Here is a 19717-nt window from a genome sequence, read left to right as displayed (position 1 = left end):
CCGACCGTCGCGTTGCGCCGAGGGCTTCTCCTTTTCATCTCAAGTCCTCGTCATCATTGCTCTCTGCGCCGTTCCAGGCCAAATTGCGTGTTTGGTTTCTCCCTTAACTCGACTAATTAAAGGTGCTGTCTCTTGTATCACTGAAAGACGGCAAAATTAGAAATTACTATACTCTCAGGAAATGAGAGATTTTGTCGCCTTTTCTCGTCTGTATATTTTTTTTCGGAATCCGATTTTTTTTATACCTACATTTAAAAAAATTGCAAAATTTGCCGCCCATTAATTTGTCGCCATGGGCTGCGGCCCATGTGGCCACCTTCTAAATCCGGCCCTGAGCCTCGCAGGGGCACAGGTGGTGATTGTTATGAATTTTTGTAGGTGCTGCCACTAACGATTTTTATAATAGCGTTTATATAAGAAAGTCAGCGTGGTAAATAAAAAGTGACTTACAATCGGCTGACTGTTTTGATGAGCACTCGAAGATTCCCATCCGGTTTTGAGGTGAAATTGAATGTAGTGCACATGGACGTAATTTCAAACACGTAAAATGAGCGTTCGACTTCGTACCAGACACCTTTGAACTGTTAACAAAGAATAAATCCACAATGTTAGAGTCACGTACCTATAGATCGCAATGTTTCAAATTAACGGAGACAAAAATAAATATTTTATCACGAGCAGAGGCGGATCCAGCAATTTGGCTACACCGGATTCCCACCATTTAAACCAATGTTGAATAATCGATTCTTGTCGGGGCACTTGGCCCCTTCAAGAATCGATACATTTCCATAAGGGTTAAATGGAGAAAAACAGTGTTGCCAGTTTGCTGGATCCGCCAATGATCACGAAAAACCTGACAACTTCAAACGAGGGGCTTGCAGGACAAGGCGCATACGTACAGTTTTTGCTATTTCAAGAAATACGTGTTTAAAAATTTAAAATTAGATAGAGCGCCTTACGGCGGAAAGGAAGGTTGATTGAGTTTTCATGCTTTAAACTTGGATTTTAGCTGTGAACTGCGCACGGAAAATACTTCCAAGCAAGTTGTAGTCGAGTCCATGAATATCCCAATTTTTCCAAAAACTGCACTTATGCGCCTTGTCCTCCAAGCTCCTTAAATGTTCATACGGCGCACAGTGGATCGAGTCAATTAGAGAGGTCGGACATGACATTATTTATATTTATTTCGCCACATTTTAGCCTTAAAGGGGTGCTGTTTGAAGTACTTAAGGTGATTCGTCAAGCTCAAGTGACACGGTCGAACTGGCATGTGATTTATCGCATCGATTAGGTCAAAAATCTCGGCAGATTTTAAATTTTTAGGGGGGAAAAGGACGAAGAGCCCTGCGCATGAGTCTAAAGAATCATTCTAAACCCAAAAATCGGCAAATTCAAAGAAATGAAAGCAGAATAGTGTTTGGAAAAAAAACCTCGGATTCGATACAGAAATCGATAGCTGAATCGAATGCGAGGTTTTTTTCTGTCGAGATTTTTGACCTAATCGATGCGATAAATCGCATGACAGTTCGACAACGTCACTTGAGCTTGACGAATCGCCTTAATGCATATTCTGTAAAAAATTCGCTCCCAAATTTCAGTTTTTAAGCATTAAAAAGTCAGTTTGCAGAACTTTGTTTCCGCCATCAGGATCCATGAGAATTTCAAACCGTATTTCTCGAAATAACTACACTTATGCGTCTCGTCCTTCAAGCCCCTCATTTGCGATGTGTCCATCAGAACTTTGAACTTTGCTCTACCCTCCATTTTTTTCTGGGAGCTCGGATTGTTCGTCGGAAATATCGGTCGTCCTCTTTGTCTATCGTTATGTCTATCAATTTCAATAATCAGCCCGCAGTTGAGAATATAGATGTCGACCCTCCTCTAAACCCCAAGCATGAGAAGCATTCTTCCGCTTAACAATATCCAATAAGCCACATGTCACCAGTCCGAGGCTTTTGTCACAGGACGACGAAAGCGAAGAATAACAGTACGCATGAATGAATGGATAAAAAGTTTTTAAAGCTTCCTCAAAAAGATGATATTCAATAAAATCCCGTTTGAATTTTCGAGGGGACTCGAATTCCACGCCTCATTCTTCGAAGAATTGAAAGGGCTCATCACCATGACCTCCTCTGTCGCGCCCAGGAAAGAGGCTTCTTCGACCCCGGACGTTGCAGAGGCGTGAATGATCGATTATCGATATACATCCTCATTTGAAGCTATGGTAAAAGATCGAGCCCTTAGGTGTTGGTTGCGAACACTCTGTTCATCGATCCTTTTCCGTAGGTTTAAATGGCAGATTTTAGAGTCCGAATTTAAGAGGAAAATTTTGAGGAATTGGAAGAATTTTGGCAACTTTCAAATGCTCGCACGACATTCTTTCTTAGCACAGCGGTTATGTGGTTGCTCCGAAAGAATCATAGCTCATTAAGCGCTATCACGTAGTGTCGTCTGACAAAGCGGTGCTCCTGACCAACACGCATAACTCTTCGTAAACTTCTCCGCGGGTAAAATAACTTGACTCAACGGACGGGAGGCCTGGAAAGCAGAGCGGTACACGACATGTAGTGGGATTAATTTCAAAGTCAGTTACAGGGACGGACTGGCCGGGGTGGCGATGGGGCGATCGCCCCACTTTCATGGGCCAAAAGGGGCCCCGGAGGGGCCCTTTTGGCCGATTTGAAGGGCCGTATTTCGCCGTTTCGAAGAAGCGCCCGAGGGCTTTTTCGGTTCGTCCTCGAGAAAGGGCCCCGAGACTCCTGAGAGGACAGGACACTTTATTGCCGATTCGGAGAGCGCCCTGAAGGAGCTTTTTTATGCCGTATCTAAGGGCGTTGCATTTTGAGAGCCCTTTTTTCTGATTCGAATAAGTCCAAAGGGGTCCTTTTTTGTCATTTCAGAAGAGCCCTGAAGGACTCATTTATTGCCGATTCGAAGAAGATTCGATGGAGCCTTTTTTTGCCGCTTCTAAGGACCTTAAAAGAGCCCCTTTATCTGATTCGAAGGAGTCCTTTTTTGCCGTTTCCAAGGGACCATTTATTGCCGATTTGAAGAGGCCTTGATGCGGTTTTATACCGCCTCTAAGGACCTTCAAGGCACCGGGCTCTTTATCGCCGATTCGACAAAAGGGTCCTTTTTGCCGGGGGCCCTTTGGTACTGATTCAGAGAGGCCTCGAGGGCGCATTTCTATGCAATTTTGAACTTTGAAGGCCCCTAGTAGGGAACCTTTCCTACCTTCCTCAAGGGATTTCGTAGGGGCCTTCGGCGATTTTTCCCCCCTTTAGCGAAATCCATAATGGGGGCTGTCCATATAATACGTAACGCAGTTTTTCCGATTTTTTTACCCCCATCCCCCCTCCGTAACGCATCGTAACGCAAGCTCGAACCATCCCCCCCTCAAAAAAAATAAATAAATACGTAACACAAGCCTCGCTCCTCCCCCCTATTTTGGTCAGTTTTTTAAATTAACAAGGAAAAAAAAGGTCTTACGGCAAAAAAGAGTTACGTAACGTTGGGCTTGACCCCCCTCCTCCCCCCTTAAACGGCACTGATTTTTCTATGAGCAGAGCGAAGAAAGGATCCAATAAAACGTTCAAAAAAAATTAAGACAGTTGTCAATTTTGGCGGCTAAAAAGTACATTTAAAAAAAACCAACGAACAAAAAAAAATCCGAACTGTGTTTTTCAGAATGTGTTCTTTTTAGAATGTCACTATTACTATTCTACTTGATTCTATGTATCTTCTGTATACTAATTTAGCTTTGGCACAATTTTTCGTTGGAAGAGGAAAATAAAAGTTGAATTCTAAGTATACAACGGATTCTCATTTTTTCATCCAGTTTAAGAAAATATACTAAGTTTTGCATTTCTGGTCTCTTTTTGAATAATGTTTCAAAAATAATATTAAAGAATAGGGTCTAAAATAGCGTAAAATTCATTCTAAAAGGGCCTAATTTTCAAAATTTTCCGGGGGAGAGCCCCCGGACCCCCCTTCTACTGGTGGGCCCCCCCAGACCCCCCTAGGGGCCCGCCCCATACTTAATTTAGGGCCAGTCCGCCCCTGGTCAGTTATGTCGCTTTGCAACGGAGCGACGAGTTGGGAATCATGACCCTAAACTTACGTCACCATGGCGGCTGCATTTACTAACAAATGCTGGTAAAGTGGGCATCGAAGAATTTTGTGTGTTTCGAGTTACGTGCGCAGAGGACGCGTGCAAGAGCTAATGGTGTATGAACCACAGCCTAACGAAGAAAAGTAGATCAACTTTACACGGTACCCTCAAAGCAGCGGGCCTACACGGAAACAGGCGTAGGACATTTCATTCCACTGACAATGAGTGACAACATTACAAATCATTTATGGATGGTTTCGCGATGACTGGAATAGTTTCGTCGCCGTAACAGACAACACATTTTTCGGTCATACTTTTAGTAGTAATGGTAATCACTCGAATTTGTTTGCATTAATATACATGACGCTTTTCAAAGATTTATCGCTCTATTTTTCAATTTTTAACATATTAAATGGCCGAGAATGTCCTATCTGTTACGCTGACTTTTTTACCGCGTGACAGACAGCACATTTTCGGAATTTAAATTGAGAAGTAGAGCAATACATCATTAGAAAGCGATATAATTTATAATACGTATAACTCTTTGAAGATTAATGCGAAAAAATTCGAGTGATTATCATTTCTACTAAAAATATGACCGAAAAATGTGTTGTCTGTTACGGCGACAAAACTATTCCAGTTACCGTAAAACCACCCATGTGTACAACTATTTATGTGAAGTGGATGTCTTTCTAGTATAAACGAAGAATTGAAGGCACTCTGTCATTCTGGATCTTGCAGTACAACCCGCCGCGCTGCGGGTGAAATGATGCATGGTCAGTGCCCGGAGAATCAAAACGCCTTCATCCCCGTGCGTATGCAACACGGACATCCGTTAAGCTCGAATAGTTGCATCCAGGATTCCAGGCGTTGTGATGCGACTCTCTCAGTCCTCGTTGCATGCGTAATTAATTGAGGGCGCCTGCTTGTTTCTCTTATACCTCAACTTCATGTCGGCGTCGCGCGCCTGTTGTGCCGGTCAAGTAATCTATTACAAATTTTCATTACGATATTGTCAATTTTCCGAGAAATCCATAAAACGTTGCCGGTCCTCAAAATCCCTGGAAAAGTTAGATATCCGTGCAATATTTGTTGATTTTCCTTCAACCTCTATAAACGAGTCGTCTTTTGTTTGGATTTTCCTCCCCTTTCGGAAAAATACTTTTGACGTTTGAGTGCGAAATTTTCAAAGAACAATCCTCGATACGGCCCTGAAGTTCCTCGCATAATATCCTAGTTTAGGTGCTAGAAAAAATCACGTAAATTTTTTCCTTCTGAAATTTTCTTTATTCAGGAATTTGCGCTTTTAGGATGAATATCGTTGACACTCTCCTTTTGCGCTAATGGGTGGTTTCACGATAGCAAGAATAATTTTGTCGCCGTAACAAACAACACATTTTTCGGTCATATTTTTAGTAGAAATGATAATCACTCGAATTTTTTCGCATCAATCTTCAAAGGGTTGCGTGTTATAACGCTATCTAATAATTTATTGCTCTACTTCACAATTAATATTATATAAATGACCGAAAATGTGCTGTCAATTACGCGGTAAAAAGTCAGCGTAACAGACAGCTTATTTTCGGCCATTTATTTATTAAAATTGAAAATTAGAGCGATAAATCGTTGAAAAGCGTTATAACAAGTAACCCTGTGTGAATTAATGCCAAAAAATTCGAGTGCTTATCATTACTACTAAAAATATGACCGAAAAATGTGCCGCCTGTTACGGCGACCAAACTATTCCGGTTATCGTGAAACCACCCTTATACAATTTTGCACTTGCGGTACCGCTCATTGTATGACACCAATAAACTTTACACATCGAGGTATCACCGGTATCACAAGGTATTTTCGGAGACTTTACCAGACTATATTTTTTCTTTCTTTTTTCTCTCTCTCTCTCTCTTTTTGAGACATTTGACTCGACTCTTCCTTCTGTGCTATCCTTTACATTTCGAGCACTTGGATACAACTTATACATTTACATTATATCTTTTGAAAGAAGACAGGGGAAGCAGTGCTCCCCTTCCGTGCATGGTCGCAACGCAGCGCCACCGACTGACTGCTCACTCCATTCTGCGGCGACGGCCGCGACGGGAGGTGAGCCTCGAGGTTGCGCGGTAAACATGGATATTTCACATGGAGTTAACTGTGGACGTGACCTCTGTTGTCCGTATAACTCGATGCTTGCTAGGGCTCACGTGGAAATCAAGCTACGCCCTCAAGTCCAAGGAGCGACGAAATTGGTGAGTTTTCGGCACCATTTGGCAAGCATCGGCGGGAGGTGAGTTGTGGCTCGCGGTGAGTAGGTCACGATGCCGCTGGATCGTCGCGCCGGGGAGGGGGGGGGGGGGGGCTGGGGGGGAGTGCTCAACGTCGGAGATCCTTTCCCGACGCCTGGCGCCCTCGTCTCCACTCTCGCTGGACCAGCTGGCAACCGATCCTGATCACTGATCGGTGTGATCAGTTCCTCGGATCAGCTGATTCCACTCCCGTGGGCCTTTCCGTCTTTGAGGATATGCTCCATTGCTGCACTGTCGTGCTATGCAAAGACACCGTATGAGCTTTCGAATGTTGCCAACTTTCTCCTCGGAGAATATTTATTTTTGAGGAAACTTATGGATATTTCCCCTTCAAATATTTAGACTATAAATTACGCACAGAGTTCTCTGAATATTCGAGAGAAAAATATTTACAAGTGTTCCTAAGAATTCGTGATTCGTCGAAGGAAATTCAGCAACGTCCGATGGTTCATACGCCGTTTTCCCTTGGCACAGCAGTGAAATCCTGCACTTCTGCAGTGCGACGGTCAGATTCGAAGGAATGCTCCGATTCCTTTCCGCGCGCCACCCAACAGTGGCGTGGCGTGAACGATCGATTATCGATATTTCTCCATTTGAAGCTATGGTATTAAAGAATCGAATATTAGGTGTTCGTTGCGAACACCCTGTGTATCGATCCTTTCCCATCGGTTTAAATGGCAGATCAATCGATATATCGCAAACAACGCCACCCAGCACGACGCACAATGGAACGCAAGTCTGTGAAAATTGTAAAATTGTGAAATTTTACGTTTTCCTCGTCAGAATTTTAATTTTTGAGGGGTGCAATTAAAGGAAATTTTACGAGAAAACCAATGAAACTATTTTTAGGAAATTCAGCAACGTCCGATGGTTCATACGCCGTTTTCCCTTGGCACAGCAGTGAAATCCTGCACTTCTGCAGTGCGACGGTCAGATTCGAAGGAATGCTCCGATTCCTTTCCGCGCGCCACCCAACAGTGAAAATTTAATGAAAATTTAATATTAATGAAGATGCACATTTTTAAAATTTTTAAACTATGTCCGATCTCTCCCATGGACTCGATACACTGAGCGACGCGTCTCTTTTGGACGTATTTCTGTCAAACGAAACTGTGTGCATTAAGACGTGAGCCCTGAGAACGTGTTTTAATATTTGAATAAAGATTGAAATACACATCACGACACAAGATCCAATTTCTTGCTCTATTATACATCAAATCATAAGAGTAAGGCGTGACGCCTAACGCCTAGGGCGTGAAGGGCTTCAAGGGGTTGGATCGCCAAGTGGTCAGGGGGTGTGTACAGTGTACCTCCTAGTTAGGCAGGATCATCACTAACTACCCAGTGGCGCATCCCAAGGGAGCTTCGCTGGGCCCCCGCAAACAAATTTCCTGGGGGCTCCTCCCTCCGCCTCCCCTTTATAGTTCGGAACAAATTCCGAAACGATCTTTTCACCCCTATTTACTCATCTATCGCTCCTCTCGTTCATCCCCGTTCTGCGGTTGAGAGCATTCCTGGCACCTGGCCCCTTTGCGTAGCACGGTCTGCGGGGGTGTCCGTTACACCTTTTTGCAAAGACCCGTGAAGAATGTACGAAAATTATACCGCGATAAATCAGTCAGCATTAGGTGCAGTAAGTGCAGGATTTCTAACTTAAAGTAACAGGGTAGGTGTCTGAACATATCTCTACGCCACTGATCTGCCCCTGTAAATTAATAGTGAATCAACTTTCACCAGATACTTTAAAGCATAACAAGTTCACAGAGCCAGGAAGTTCATTTTTTCATCCTACCCGCAGTGGTGCCAACCACTCAATTTTCATCAGTTTTATTATTAGGTCCCTTCTCACAAAACACCCCCCTTATTAGAAGAATAAGTGGCAGCGTTGATTTTACGCGAACATCATGGGACTGGCGCATCTTTCTTGGCCCCCGCCCCCTATCCACCCTTCCTCGTAATTCTATTTGACGCAATACATTACGTGGCCGGCATGTGACTCGACGAGCGTTCCTTCCACTATTTTCGCACAAAATGTTGCACGCACCTGTACAGTCATGAAAACTAATTACTCTTCGAGGAGCTAACTGTCGAAAACATCTGGTGGCAAATCTGTCGATGAGCTATGAAAACGACTTTCGCTTAGAATTTGTATAGATGGGCTCTGAAATAATTCACTCAGTTTTCCCGAACTTCAGAGCCGCTTAGTGCTTAAATACAATTTCGGGTAGTTACTGGGAATTCACGATTTTGCAACGATGCACTTTAAGAATGAAGGTAGAGTAACAGGGTTGAGAACCAGCAGAGCTTGATTGCACAGCAACGTAGCGTTGTTTTGTTTAAAAATTATTAGGTAATTTGAAGAAAATTGCAGTTTTTCAAAATTTTCTTTGCGAATTGACGAAAAATCCCAGACATTTTTCGATTTGAAAATTCTATCGCCAATAAATGCGGAAATAATGTGAACTGTAAGGTGAAACTGCATGTGAAACGTTGTTATACTTACAATCATTCTCCTCTGTCTTTCATACTCTCCTGAGATTACATTTTTATCAAACTATACTTTTACCTAACCACACTATTTAAATTGATCGATTCGGGCAAACTTACATCAAACGTCAGACAGCCTACAAGAAATTTTCGGGCAATTTTACAAATACGTCTCAGATTGCAAGAGATCACGTTCATGTCACGGTTGAAGGACCAATTGAAGCTTTGAGACAATATAAGTGAAAAGTAGTTTGATCTCACCCATACAGCCGTTCTGAGGAAAAACGCCGTATGAACCTCCAGGCGTTGCCTTTCCTTTGGTAAATCACGAATTTTCTGGAAAATTCGTAAACATTTTCCCTCCAATTTTTCAGAAAATTTTGTTCGCAATAGGTATCACCTAAAGTTCCTGAAAATTTCAAGGAAAAATATTCATAATTTCCGTTAAAAATAACCATTTTCTAAGAGGAAATTTGGCAACTCTCGAATGTCCATACGGCGTTCTTCCTTAGCACGGCACGGCATCATAGACATTCATACTTTGTTTATTTTTGGCAATTTGGCAGCGGTGCGTATTACGGGTATGCGCGGTCGCGGCTCACAGACGGAAATGATCGTTGAGCCTGATTGCGGAGCATAATTGCCAAATGGTGCTAAAAATCGTTTTTTTCCCTATTTAATCCTATGTGCAGTACCCACTGATTACCGTAGAACCTGGCAACCTTGTTGCGGATTAAACCAGAGCGCTGACGACGAGGGAAGAAGCGCCTTACTCACGTTACAGTCAAATTGCATGGCAATATTCTCGTGCTAAGGAAAAACGCCTAAAGAGCCTTCCTCCTTGCAAATCCTCCATTTATAAATTACGAATTTTCAGGGAAATTTTATGTTTATTTCCCGTCCAATTTTCCAGAGGCTTTTATTCGCAACTTAATCTAGGGTCTCTGAAAATATCAAGGAGATACATGCATAAATTTTCTCCAAATTGAATAAGTTATGGGGGAAAACTGGGCAACACTGGAATTTCCATAGGGCGTTTCTCCTTAGCGCGGAAGTATGAGGCGCAGGAAAGTCTCAAAGAATCGTGCGGATTCTGCGAGAACGCTCACTCATTATCTTCACATTACGGATCAGATTTTGTTTTTCCTCTCACATCGTCAATTTTTTCTAGCGCTCATCGCGTTCGGTGTTAAATTTTAATCAATAGTCATCAAGATTCAATCAGGCAGATCAGAAGGAGATTTGAATGCGTAGGAAATTCCGCGGGAAACTGAAGATCTTGATTTCCGGGTTTTCTGTAAGATGAAGTCAGGATATTACATTGCGCCGCAAATCTCGGGCACAGCCGTCGCAGATTTCCTTTTTTTCGTATCAACGTTTACTACATATAATGAACCGATTGGATTTTTTCCATTCGAAAAGGTATATCATCTGAAAATTGTGAAATTAATTTTACGAAAAATTGACTACCACACGATTCGATCCCAAGTACCATTTTTCAATGTAAAAGTTGCAAAGTTGCAACTTTCGGTCAACTTTTGGTCGATAAGTGCCGATTTTCGGCGATCTGATCGGAAGACGAAGTTGCAACCTGCTGAGATTGCAAAATTGCTGAACCAAAGTTGTTTAAAATCTAAAGATAGGCAACCAGCAATACTTTGAAGTTGAAACATGTTTCAACTTAATTGCAACTAGTTCCAACAATGATAGCTCCTTCTGTGAAGGGAGTAGGCAATCTGCACATCAATCTATTAGTTGCAAGAATCAAACGATTTTGTTGCAAGTTGTTGCAACCTCTGCTACTTGGAATGTAGTTCATGAGAAATCAACAAAACCTCCTCTATTTCCTAGCTATCGGCAAAACATGTCTTTTTTGAAAAATCTCATCACTGATGTGTGCTTTATTTTTTCATCAATTCTTTTCATGTTAGAAAAAGCCATGGAAAGGTCCGGAAGCCGCGGTAGTGAAAATGCACCAGGCACTATCATGTTGCACTGTGTATATTTATCTAGGATATCCTTATCATTTCGTCATTTGTGCAGTCAACGTGAATAATAATTTCATGGTCAGATAAGTTTTTTCTTGTGGTTGTCAAGTATGGCACCTGGTTAAAAACTGCTTTGGGATGAGGTTATAGTCGATAGAACTACTGAAGGGGTGAGGGGTGGGCATTTGAAAGTATAGGTAGGTACCTACTTCGTTTCGTCTAGGATTTCTTTGTGAATGTGAATGTGAATGTAAATGTAATGTAGGTATTGTCTTTGTCGAAGTGAATCAGCATATTGTCTCCTAAAATAAAAATTGTGTGCATCCATTATGAGCCGTCTCATCTCGTCACACATCAATATTGATGGAGAGCGTTTTCATTAACGACAAAATTTATGAAAATTCCCTCCAAGACACAAACCAGCAGCAGAGCTGTTTTTTAGGGGAGATTTAAAAGGGCGTTCGTTTGCCGAAAACTTGCCATTTGTAATTTTCAACACGCTCTGTGCAATGGCGAGGCGTGAATGATCGATTATCGATATTTCCACATTTGAAGCTGCGGTAAAGAATCGATCATTAAGGTGTTCGTTGCGAACACCCAGTTTAGCGATCCTTTTCCATAGATTTAAACGACAGATAAATCGATATATCGCGAGGCACGCCACGCCACCATTCAACACGTTCCGTGCCACAACGGGCTCATGCGACCGTCACGGGCAAATTGACGTCAGAAACTAACGTTAAGGCAAACTCACGTCGATAAACTGATGACAAACTGCTCGAATAGCACGTATGGTTAATTTTCTAGTCGTTTTTCAAACAACTGCTTCTCTTTAGTGAGCCTCATTTGGTTGACATGGTGATTAAGGAATATCTAGGGAGATCCTTAACATGGTTTTGCATTCACAGGACAATTCTGCCGCGCTAAGGAAAAACGCCATATGAACCTTCGTCAGTTGCCAAATTTCCTCTGATCAAAGACGAATTAATAGGAAAAATTGGGAATATTTTCCGTTCAATTTTTCAGATAATTTTCCTCGTAATTAGATCTGTATCATCTGCAAATTAATAGAGAACGTATTCATAACTTCGCTCAAAAATGAACATTTTATTGCAGAAATTTAGGCAACTCTCAAATGTTTGTGCCAGGGTGCCAAATTTGTTAATTCCCAGGGGAGCTGGGGGGATGGGGACCCTGCCACCATGAAATTCAGGTTTTTAGTTGGAAAAACGAGCCCCCACGTAATTGAACAGCGGTATGTACCTCACCTCATTCTCAGTTTGCCTTCAGTTTTCAATATAGGCAACACGAGCTCCCACATAGCCGAATAATGGTATCACTCTCAATTGTCACGACTGGTAGAGGAGAGAAGCGGAAATAGACTTCATGAAGTATGGAGCCAGGACTTCGACGGATTCTCAGTTTGCCTTCAGTTTTCAGTGTAGGCAAAAGGAACTCTCACGCGGTGGAATAGTGGTATCACTCTCAGGTTCCACGATTCCTCGTCAAAAATATCCTTTTTTCTGACAATGAGTTTCATGTGAAGCATTTTTCCGAATTTCTGTGTTTATTGGAACGAGATACTTTACTAGTTTTTCATTGAGTATTTTTTCGAATCTAATTTCTATACCACATCGAAGTGACGTGAATGTTGCCTATCTACTTTTAGGCCATCGCGATCGATAGTATATCTGTCGAATATTCGATAGCTGTTCGTGAAATTGACCTGACTCACAGTCTGCAAAACAGAAACAGCATTCGCCTTTCGGCATCGTGACTACAGTTACGGGCAATGTTACCGGATTGTGCCGAAAATTCAGTACATTTCCTTATTCAACGCAATGTTAAAAATACACGGTTTTCCACTCAATCTGGCACTCTTGGTTACGGTTGCGCAAAAACAGCAAGGTCGCGTAATGCACTAGCACATGCTATCTCGCACACGCACACGCCGAAACATTCGTCTTTCTCCAGATTATCTGCCTGCATCGCGCAGACCCCCGCTACTTCCGTTCTCGCTTCAAAATATCAATTTTTCGCCTCGCAATTTTTTTTTTTTTTTTTTTAACTCGTCCCAGCGTTCGGATACTCGGATGACACGCGAGCAGCTCTTCCTTGCGCAGGAAAAACGATGTATGTGCCACGAGGCACTGCCAATTTCCTCTGACAAAACAAGAATTATCTGAAACACTGGGGCACGCTGCTTTGTGAAGTTTCCGGATTTTTTTTCTTTTTTCTTTTTTTTCGTAATTCAAGCTAGTGTATCCGAAATTTTCAATATGAGCTATTATGAACATTTTCCGACTGGAAATCTGGCAACGTTCGATGTTCATACGGCTTTCTTTTTAAACATGGCGAAGGTATGGTGATTGGCTGTAGGTTCCAAATAAGGAATATAAGTCAATAAACCAACAGAAGAAGAAGCTATGGTGAACTTGAAGTTGGCCAAAACGTATGCAGTGTTAAAAATCATTTGGAGATCACTATAGCAATGAGAGCAAAGGATCTTCCTCCTATCTACGAAGAGAATCCTGGAAAAAATGCTCATCCACCGAACCCAAGCCCATATTAGCACATTTGAGTAGTCTAAATTACACAAAGTACTTACTTATTCGGATTTTTGGTGCTGCGTCCATAACGCTGCTATAAGCGGGGCTAATAATTTTTTGTGGGGGGGGGGGTTTGAAAGGGCACCTCCTCGAGGGGATTTTGGAGGGGCCTTAGAAAGACACCCGACTAAGGGAGATCTGTGGAACTCTCCCGGCTCCAAAGAAGATCTTGGGACAAAATATACGTTATGCACTTATTTAGCAAAATCCCTCATATTTTCATAGAGAGGCCAAGTATACTGATAGCTGAGGAAGAACACCGTCTGAGCCGTCAGGCATTGCCACATTTCCTTCGATAAATAGATGAATTTGCTGAAAAAATTGTGAATATTTTTTTTCCAAATTTTTCAAAAAATGTTGAACGCAATTTAATCTGAGATATCTGAAAATTTCTGTGCCCAAATGTCCGGGAAATTCGGCAACTCTTGAATATACATACGGCGTCCCTCCTCAGAATGGGCCTCATGATCATGACCCCCCACCCCCTTCCCCATAGTTCCGCCCATGGTGGTGATCGACTATCGATTTTTACCCATTTGAAGCTATGGTAAAGAATCGATTATTAACGTGTTCGTTGCGAACACCCTGTTCGTCGATTTTTTCCCACAGGTTCATATCGCAGATCGCTCGATATATCGCAAAGCACGCACTGCTGACCATAGAATCCTAAATTTCAAACTCTCCTAGTTATTTGCCACTGCTCTGAATAACATCCAAGCGTCAAAACACGATTCTGTGACATGGAGGATAGGCTCAAATCGAGTCTTTTCTTTCAAATCGGCTTCCGGAACATATTTACCGTCACTGCTTGGGACTCACTGCGAGAAACCTACTTTCCTCCCTCCGAATGCGAAGTTACAATTTCTCAAGACTAGCGGGTTTTGTTGCCGGTCATAAATAGCTTATCTGCGGAGAACTTTAACGGGAGCTACGCGATTCTTGCTGCGGAGAGTGTATATAGAGTAATGAATGGGGACCTCACGTAATAATTGCACGACCACAATTAATTACCACCGTCCGTAGTTCTAAAGATTCCCCTCAAGTGTCTCAAACTAGAATTAGAGCATTTTAATGCATTTAAAATACCTACCAAAGTTATATCAAATGGACGTATTTCTATCAAACAGACCTATGTGCAAGTGAGAAATTTAGGTTGTGCTCGTTAGTTCTCTTTGCGTAAGAGTGAGTGAGAATAATAAAGCGCCAGTGACGTCAACGGAGATGGAAGAGCCGCCGTTCGCCGCCGTCCCGCCTCCGCTTCGTCTCTGACTCATGAGCCCCGTCCACAACGCTCTCGTCTCATCCTCGCGGCTCATGAGTTCCGCATTCAGTTTGCACATAGGTCTGTTTGATAGAATGTAAAATCCCGCTTTTCCAATTCTTCAGAAGGAATCACGCCCACTTTTACATTGCTTCTTATGCAGCTTCGACGAGCACACCCCATATTTCTCACCCCCCCACATAGGTCTGTTTGGTAGGAATACGTCCAAATAATATTAGGGGGTATGCCCATCCCCACCACTAGGCTCAATCCCCAAAGCCCAGAGAGTCCGCCTTGTGGCTCTTCGAAAGCTGATTTAAGGAGAGTGCTTACCGTGCTGAGGAAAAACGCCGTATGGACCCTCAGGCGTTGCCAAATTTCCTTCGATAAAGCACGAATCTCCTGGTAAACTTGTGGATATTTTCCTTCCAATTTTTCAGATAATTTTGTTCGCAACTTCACCAAAAGTTTCCGAAAATTTAAAGGCAGAATATTCATAGCGTTCCTCGAAAATGAACATTTTATCGGAGGAAATTTGGCAACTCTCAAATGCTCACACGGCGTTCTTCCGTAGCACGGCAGCGTGGGCTCCTCAAGGGACTATCTCGAACCTGTCGATAGTCTAAAAATCAAAATCATCGGCCCCGTAGAATAGTAAAACGAATTGTGACAATAAAAATTTCGAGGGTCAGAGAGGTTATAGTAATGATCAGACTTTCAAATTGTAGGTTTGTTATCTAACTTGGAGGACGAATAAAACAAAACAAAAAAATTAATCGCAGAGTGCGCAAGGTAGGTATTCGCGATAAATCCTCCCTCTCCATACGTGCAAAAAAAATTATGCATTTTTCTTTATAGGATTCAAGTTCCGTCGACGCTACACAGAAAAACAACGTAAACCGGTCCCAAACTTGTCTCGAACCACAGCTGCCATTTTTAAAAGATATTTGCGATTTTCTTGAAAGATTCTTGGTGAAGTTGATCACATATGTTAACGAGGGAACTGCAGCAACATATGTATATTTCCGTTCTTTTGTAAAGAAAATGATGAAGAGGTGATACGTTTCTTGAAATTTGACAACAAGTGATTTCACTAGGTCCCCTCTTGAAAGACACTGCTCAAACAGTGCTCGACATTTTTGTCATCCATTAATCATACTTAGTCGAGAATAATTCGCACTAAAAAGTCGACTGGGTACCTTAATTGCTCTGCTGGCATGTTGATACGTAAAAAATCATTGAAAAAATAACTAATCCGGCGGCTGGAATGTGAGCACAGGGCGCCAGTAAGGGGCATTCGGCTGATTTTGGTCTACCAGGCCACCGGAGCCATGCTCGTGCATTGGCACAGGAGAAGAACACGTGTATCTGATTTATTTATAACAAGAGCCATGATGAAATTTCCCATATTGGACAACACTAACTGGACTATTTTGCTGTCAGGAATTACGATTTCGAGCCCATCCGTAAAAACAATCATGTGCACAGGGAAACTAATGGTACATATGTCATTTCTCAACTAAGCCAGATATGTTCGTTCCGAAGTGCAAAATGCAGCCCAGCTAGCCAAAATGCAGCACGCCGTCTGATTTTCTGGGTGCGGTGGCGTTTGCGGATTCTCATATGGACGTATTTCTAGCAAACAGACCTATGTGGAGGTGAGAAATGTGGGGTGTGCTCGTTAGTTCTCTTTGCGTAAGAGTGAATGGGAATAATCGTGCGCCAGTGACGTCAGCGGCAATGAGTGCGCACTCTAACGACGGGGAGATGGTCGTCGGGGCGCTTTAACTCGTGAGCCCTGTGCACAAGGCTCTCTTCCCATGCCCGCGGCTCATGAGTTCCGCATTCAGTTGGCACATAGGTCTCTTTGATAGAATGTAATATCCCGCTTTTCCAATTCTTCAAAAGGAGCCACGCCCACTTTTACATTGCTTCTTATGCAGCTTCCTAGAGCACACCCCATATTTCTCATCCGCACATAGGTCTGTTTGGTAGAAATACGTCCATTTGGCACCGTCTGAAGGCTCATACGGTGCTATTCCTCAGCACGGCAGCATTAGTGTATATTCAAAATAAAATCCTACTTCGAATATGCAGAAGAAGAAAAAGAAGAAAAAGAAGAAAAAGAAGAAAAAGAAGAAAAAGAAGAAAAAAAGAGCGATATCTCTGAATAATGGACGTGAGGGCTCAACGTCTGAACGGATCTCATTATTTTTTGCTCATCTCAAGGATTCGACCATCGCGCTTGAATCTAAGAATACGTCCAACGCAGTCCATTATTCGCAAGGCCGAAATTCAAAGATTGAATCAGCTCGTGGTGCATGCACTCTGCATTGCGCTCTCTCTCTCTCCCTCTCTCACTCCCCCGTCTCTCTCTCCCTCCCTCCCTCACCGACGAAAGAGAGAAAATGTCCGCACTTTAAAACGCATTATCCATGATTCATCCTTACATTTCGCACCGGACATACTTTTTTCTTCACTTCTTCAAACTCATCTTCACGATTCGACTATTTAGTCCCGTTTTTTACCTAATCAAAAATCCATCTTCGTCTGACTGGGTGATGATGGTTAAGAGTCGTCGTTGGCGAGAGGGTCTTAAAAATGTCGAAATGGCAGTGTTTGAGATCGACGGGGAAAGCTTGATCAAGATTTTACCGTTTGTTGATGAATTTGTGGGGGGCAGTAACACCGAAAAGAATTCGCCTATTTTAAGCCACGCTGCAGATAATCAGATATAATCAGGACTGGATTAATGGAGGGACGCCATGAAAGGCGATTGTACAATCTGGGGTGCTAAGGAAAAACGCCGTATAAACATTCGAGAGCTGCCAAATTTCCTCCAATCAAATGTTTATATTTAAAGGGAATTATGCATTTTTCTTCTCGCAATTTTCAGAGAATCTATGTAGATCTGATTGCGGTCAATTTCTCTCGAAAGTTGTATGAAAAATATTCACAGATCCCCCTGAAAATGCGTGTTTTATCGAGGGAAATTTGGCAACGTCTGAAGGTTAATAAGTCGTTTTTCCTCTTGCTCGAAATTTGCAGCCGTTTTGGATCCAATTACGAACCAAAGTCTCTCAGAAATTGGAAGACAAATACATACAAATATTCCCGTAAATTCGTGATTTGGGAAATTTGGCAACGTTTGTAGGCCTCTCTTGTACACGGGAGTATGTAACCATCGAAATAGATGACTTGAGAGCTTGTTTCACAATCTTGACAACATAACTTGATGTGCGATACAAATTTCCTTTCGTTTCTTTAGCGCTTTTATTAAGTCGTTTTACCCCCGATTTCTTGTTTTCGGACTTTCCAGCATACTACCTCATTAAACTCGATATAGTTGAACACGCTTCTGCAGTATCCCGCTGAAAATAGGCACATTCCATTCTTTTGTGACTCAATTTTAATGTTGCGTCAACCTGAGGTGTTTCCTGCTAGAGCAACTTGACTGGACTACATTTTGTAATCAGGAACCACAATTTCTGCCTCGGTTTTGAAACAACGTATGTATCATAAGTTTTCCTATGCATATACGTGTTTTTACGGATGAACCGCGGAAATTTTGGTTCCTAGTTGCAAAATGTAGTCCAATGGTCACCTGCTGTACTGGATCCGCTTTTTCCGGTCATCGTACCTTATCTTACTCTATAATATAAAAACACAGGAGCACCGCGTAACGCAATACGCCCGAGACGCGAAGCGCGACATACTGAGGTTAATCACGGTAATCATTATCACGGAGAAAAAAAACTCGTGAGTGGGACCCGAAGTTTAGGTCATATGGATCTCTGAAGTTTTCAGATTGAGCATCTGAACACTTTAGGTCTAGCTGCCGAGGTTATTCGGATCATACATCTGAAACTTCAGTTCTTACATCTGCAGTACTTCAGATGTGAGAACCGAAGTACTTCGGATGTGAGAACCGAAGTACTTCGGATGTGAGAACCGAAGTACTTCGGATGTAAGAATTGAAGTTTCAGATGTGTGATCCGAACCTCGGCAGCAAGACCTAAAGTGTTCAGACGCTCAATCTGAAAACTTCAAAGATACATATGATCTAAACTTCGGGTCCCACGCACGATTTTTTTTTCTCCGTGAGTAAGAGAGAAGAATAGATAGAAGAATATAGTTAATTATATTTAAGTGCTGTACCCGGGAAAATTTGTACATATTTTTCCTCCAGTTTTTCAGATAATTTTGTTCGCAATTTCACCTGAAGTTCCTGAAAATTCCAAGGAAAAATATTCATGGCTTCCTCGAAAAATAAGCATTTTATCGAAGGAAATTTGGCAACTCTTGAATGTTGATACGGCGTTTTTCCTCAGCACGGCAGAGCACTACATCAGTCTCGATCTAATTCTCCCCTAAATCCTGAAGATCCGCGTCTCATCTATACCTCATCATCTCATTTTAGTTTTGCGACTTTTTTAGGGAGCGGTGCAATTCGAATCCACCTCTAATCCACCTCCAATTCACCTCTAATTTGCCTCAAACGGACTTAGATCGATAGTATGAATGGTTGCCCGGAACGTTACGGTTGGGAAACCGACTCGTGCATCGCGACGATCGCAAATCCATTCATTTTCAACGGAGACTTTAACGCAAATTTAGGAAAATAAGCGTAGCGCGGAGTCGGAATACAGGACACATCGTTGTCTCCCGGGCGAAAGAGCGTAACTCCATTTCAAGGTTGCCAAATTTCCTCTCGCAAATTACCTATTAATCAAGAGAATCTTGGGCATTTCTAACTGAAAATTTCCCTGATTTTTCTCTAGAGCCCAAGCAAAAAATAGGTATATTTTGGATACACATTGCTTGCGTACATTTTTGTAAAATAAATTAATTGTTGAAGTCAATTTGGCAACCTTGGAATGGAGTTACGTTCCTTGGTGCGGGAGTCGACGACATCTCTTCTTTACTATAAATTGAATGCACCGCACTTTTCTACC

The 19717-nt window shown here is 42.3% G+C and overlaps 1 protein-coding gene across 1 annotated transcript in view; it reads right to left on the bottom strand.

Annotated features, from left to right (window-relative positions):
* LOC109039300 (apolipoprotein D) overlaps window positions 1-19717 on the bottom strand; it is a 38691-nt gene that overhangs the window by 5234 nt on the left and 13740 nt on the right. The window contains exon 2 of the mRNA XM_072303790.1: window positions 451-581. Coding sequence (XP_072159891.1) covers window positions 451-581 — 131 coding nt within the window. The remainder of the gene's footprint in view (window positions 1-450; window positions 582-19717) is intronic.

Source organism: Bemisia tabaci, chromosome 8, assembly GCF_918797505.1.
Source record: "Bemisia tabaci chromosome 8, PGI_BMITA_v3".
Taxonomy (NCBI): domain Eukaryota; kingdom Metazoa; phylum Arthropoda; class Insecta; order Hemiptera; family Aleyrodidae; genus Bemisia; species Bemisia tabaci.
This window is presented reverse-complemented; position numbering and strand designations above follow the sequence as displayed.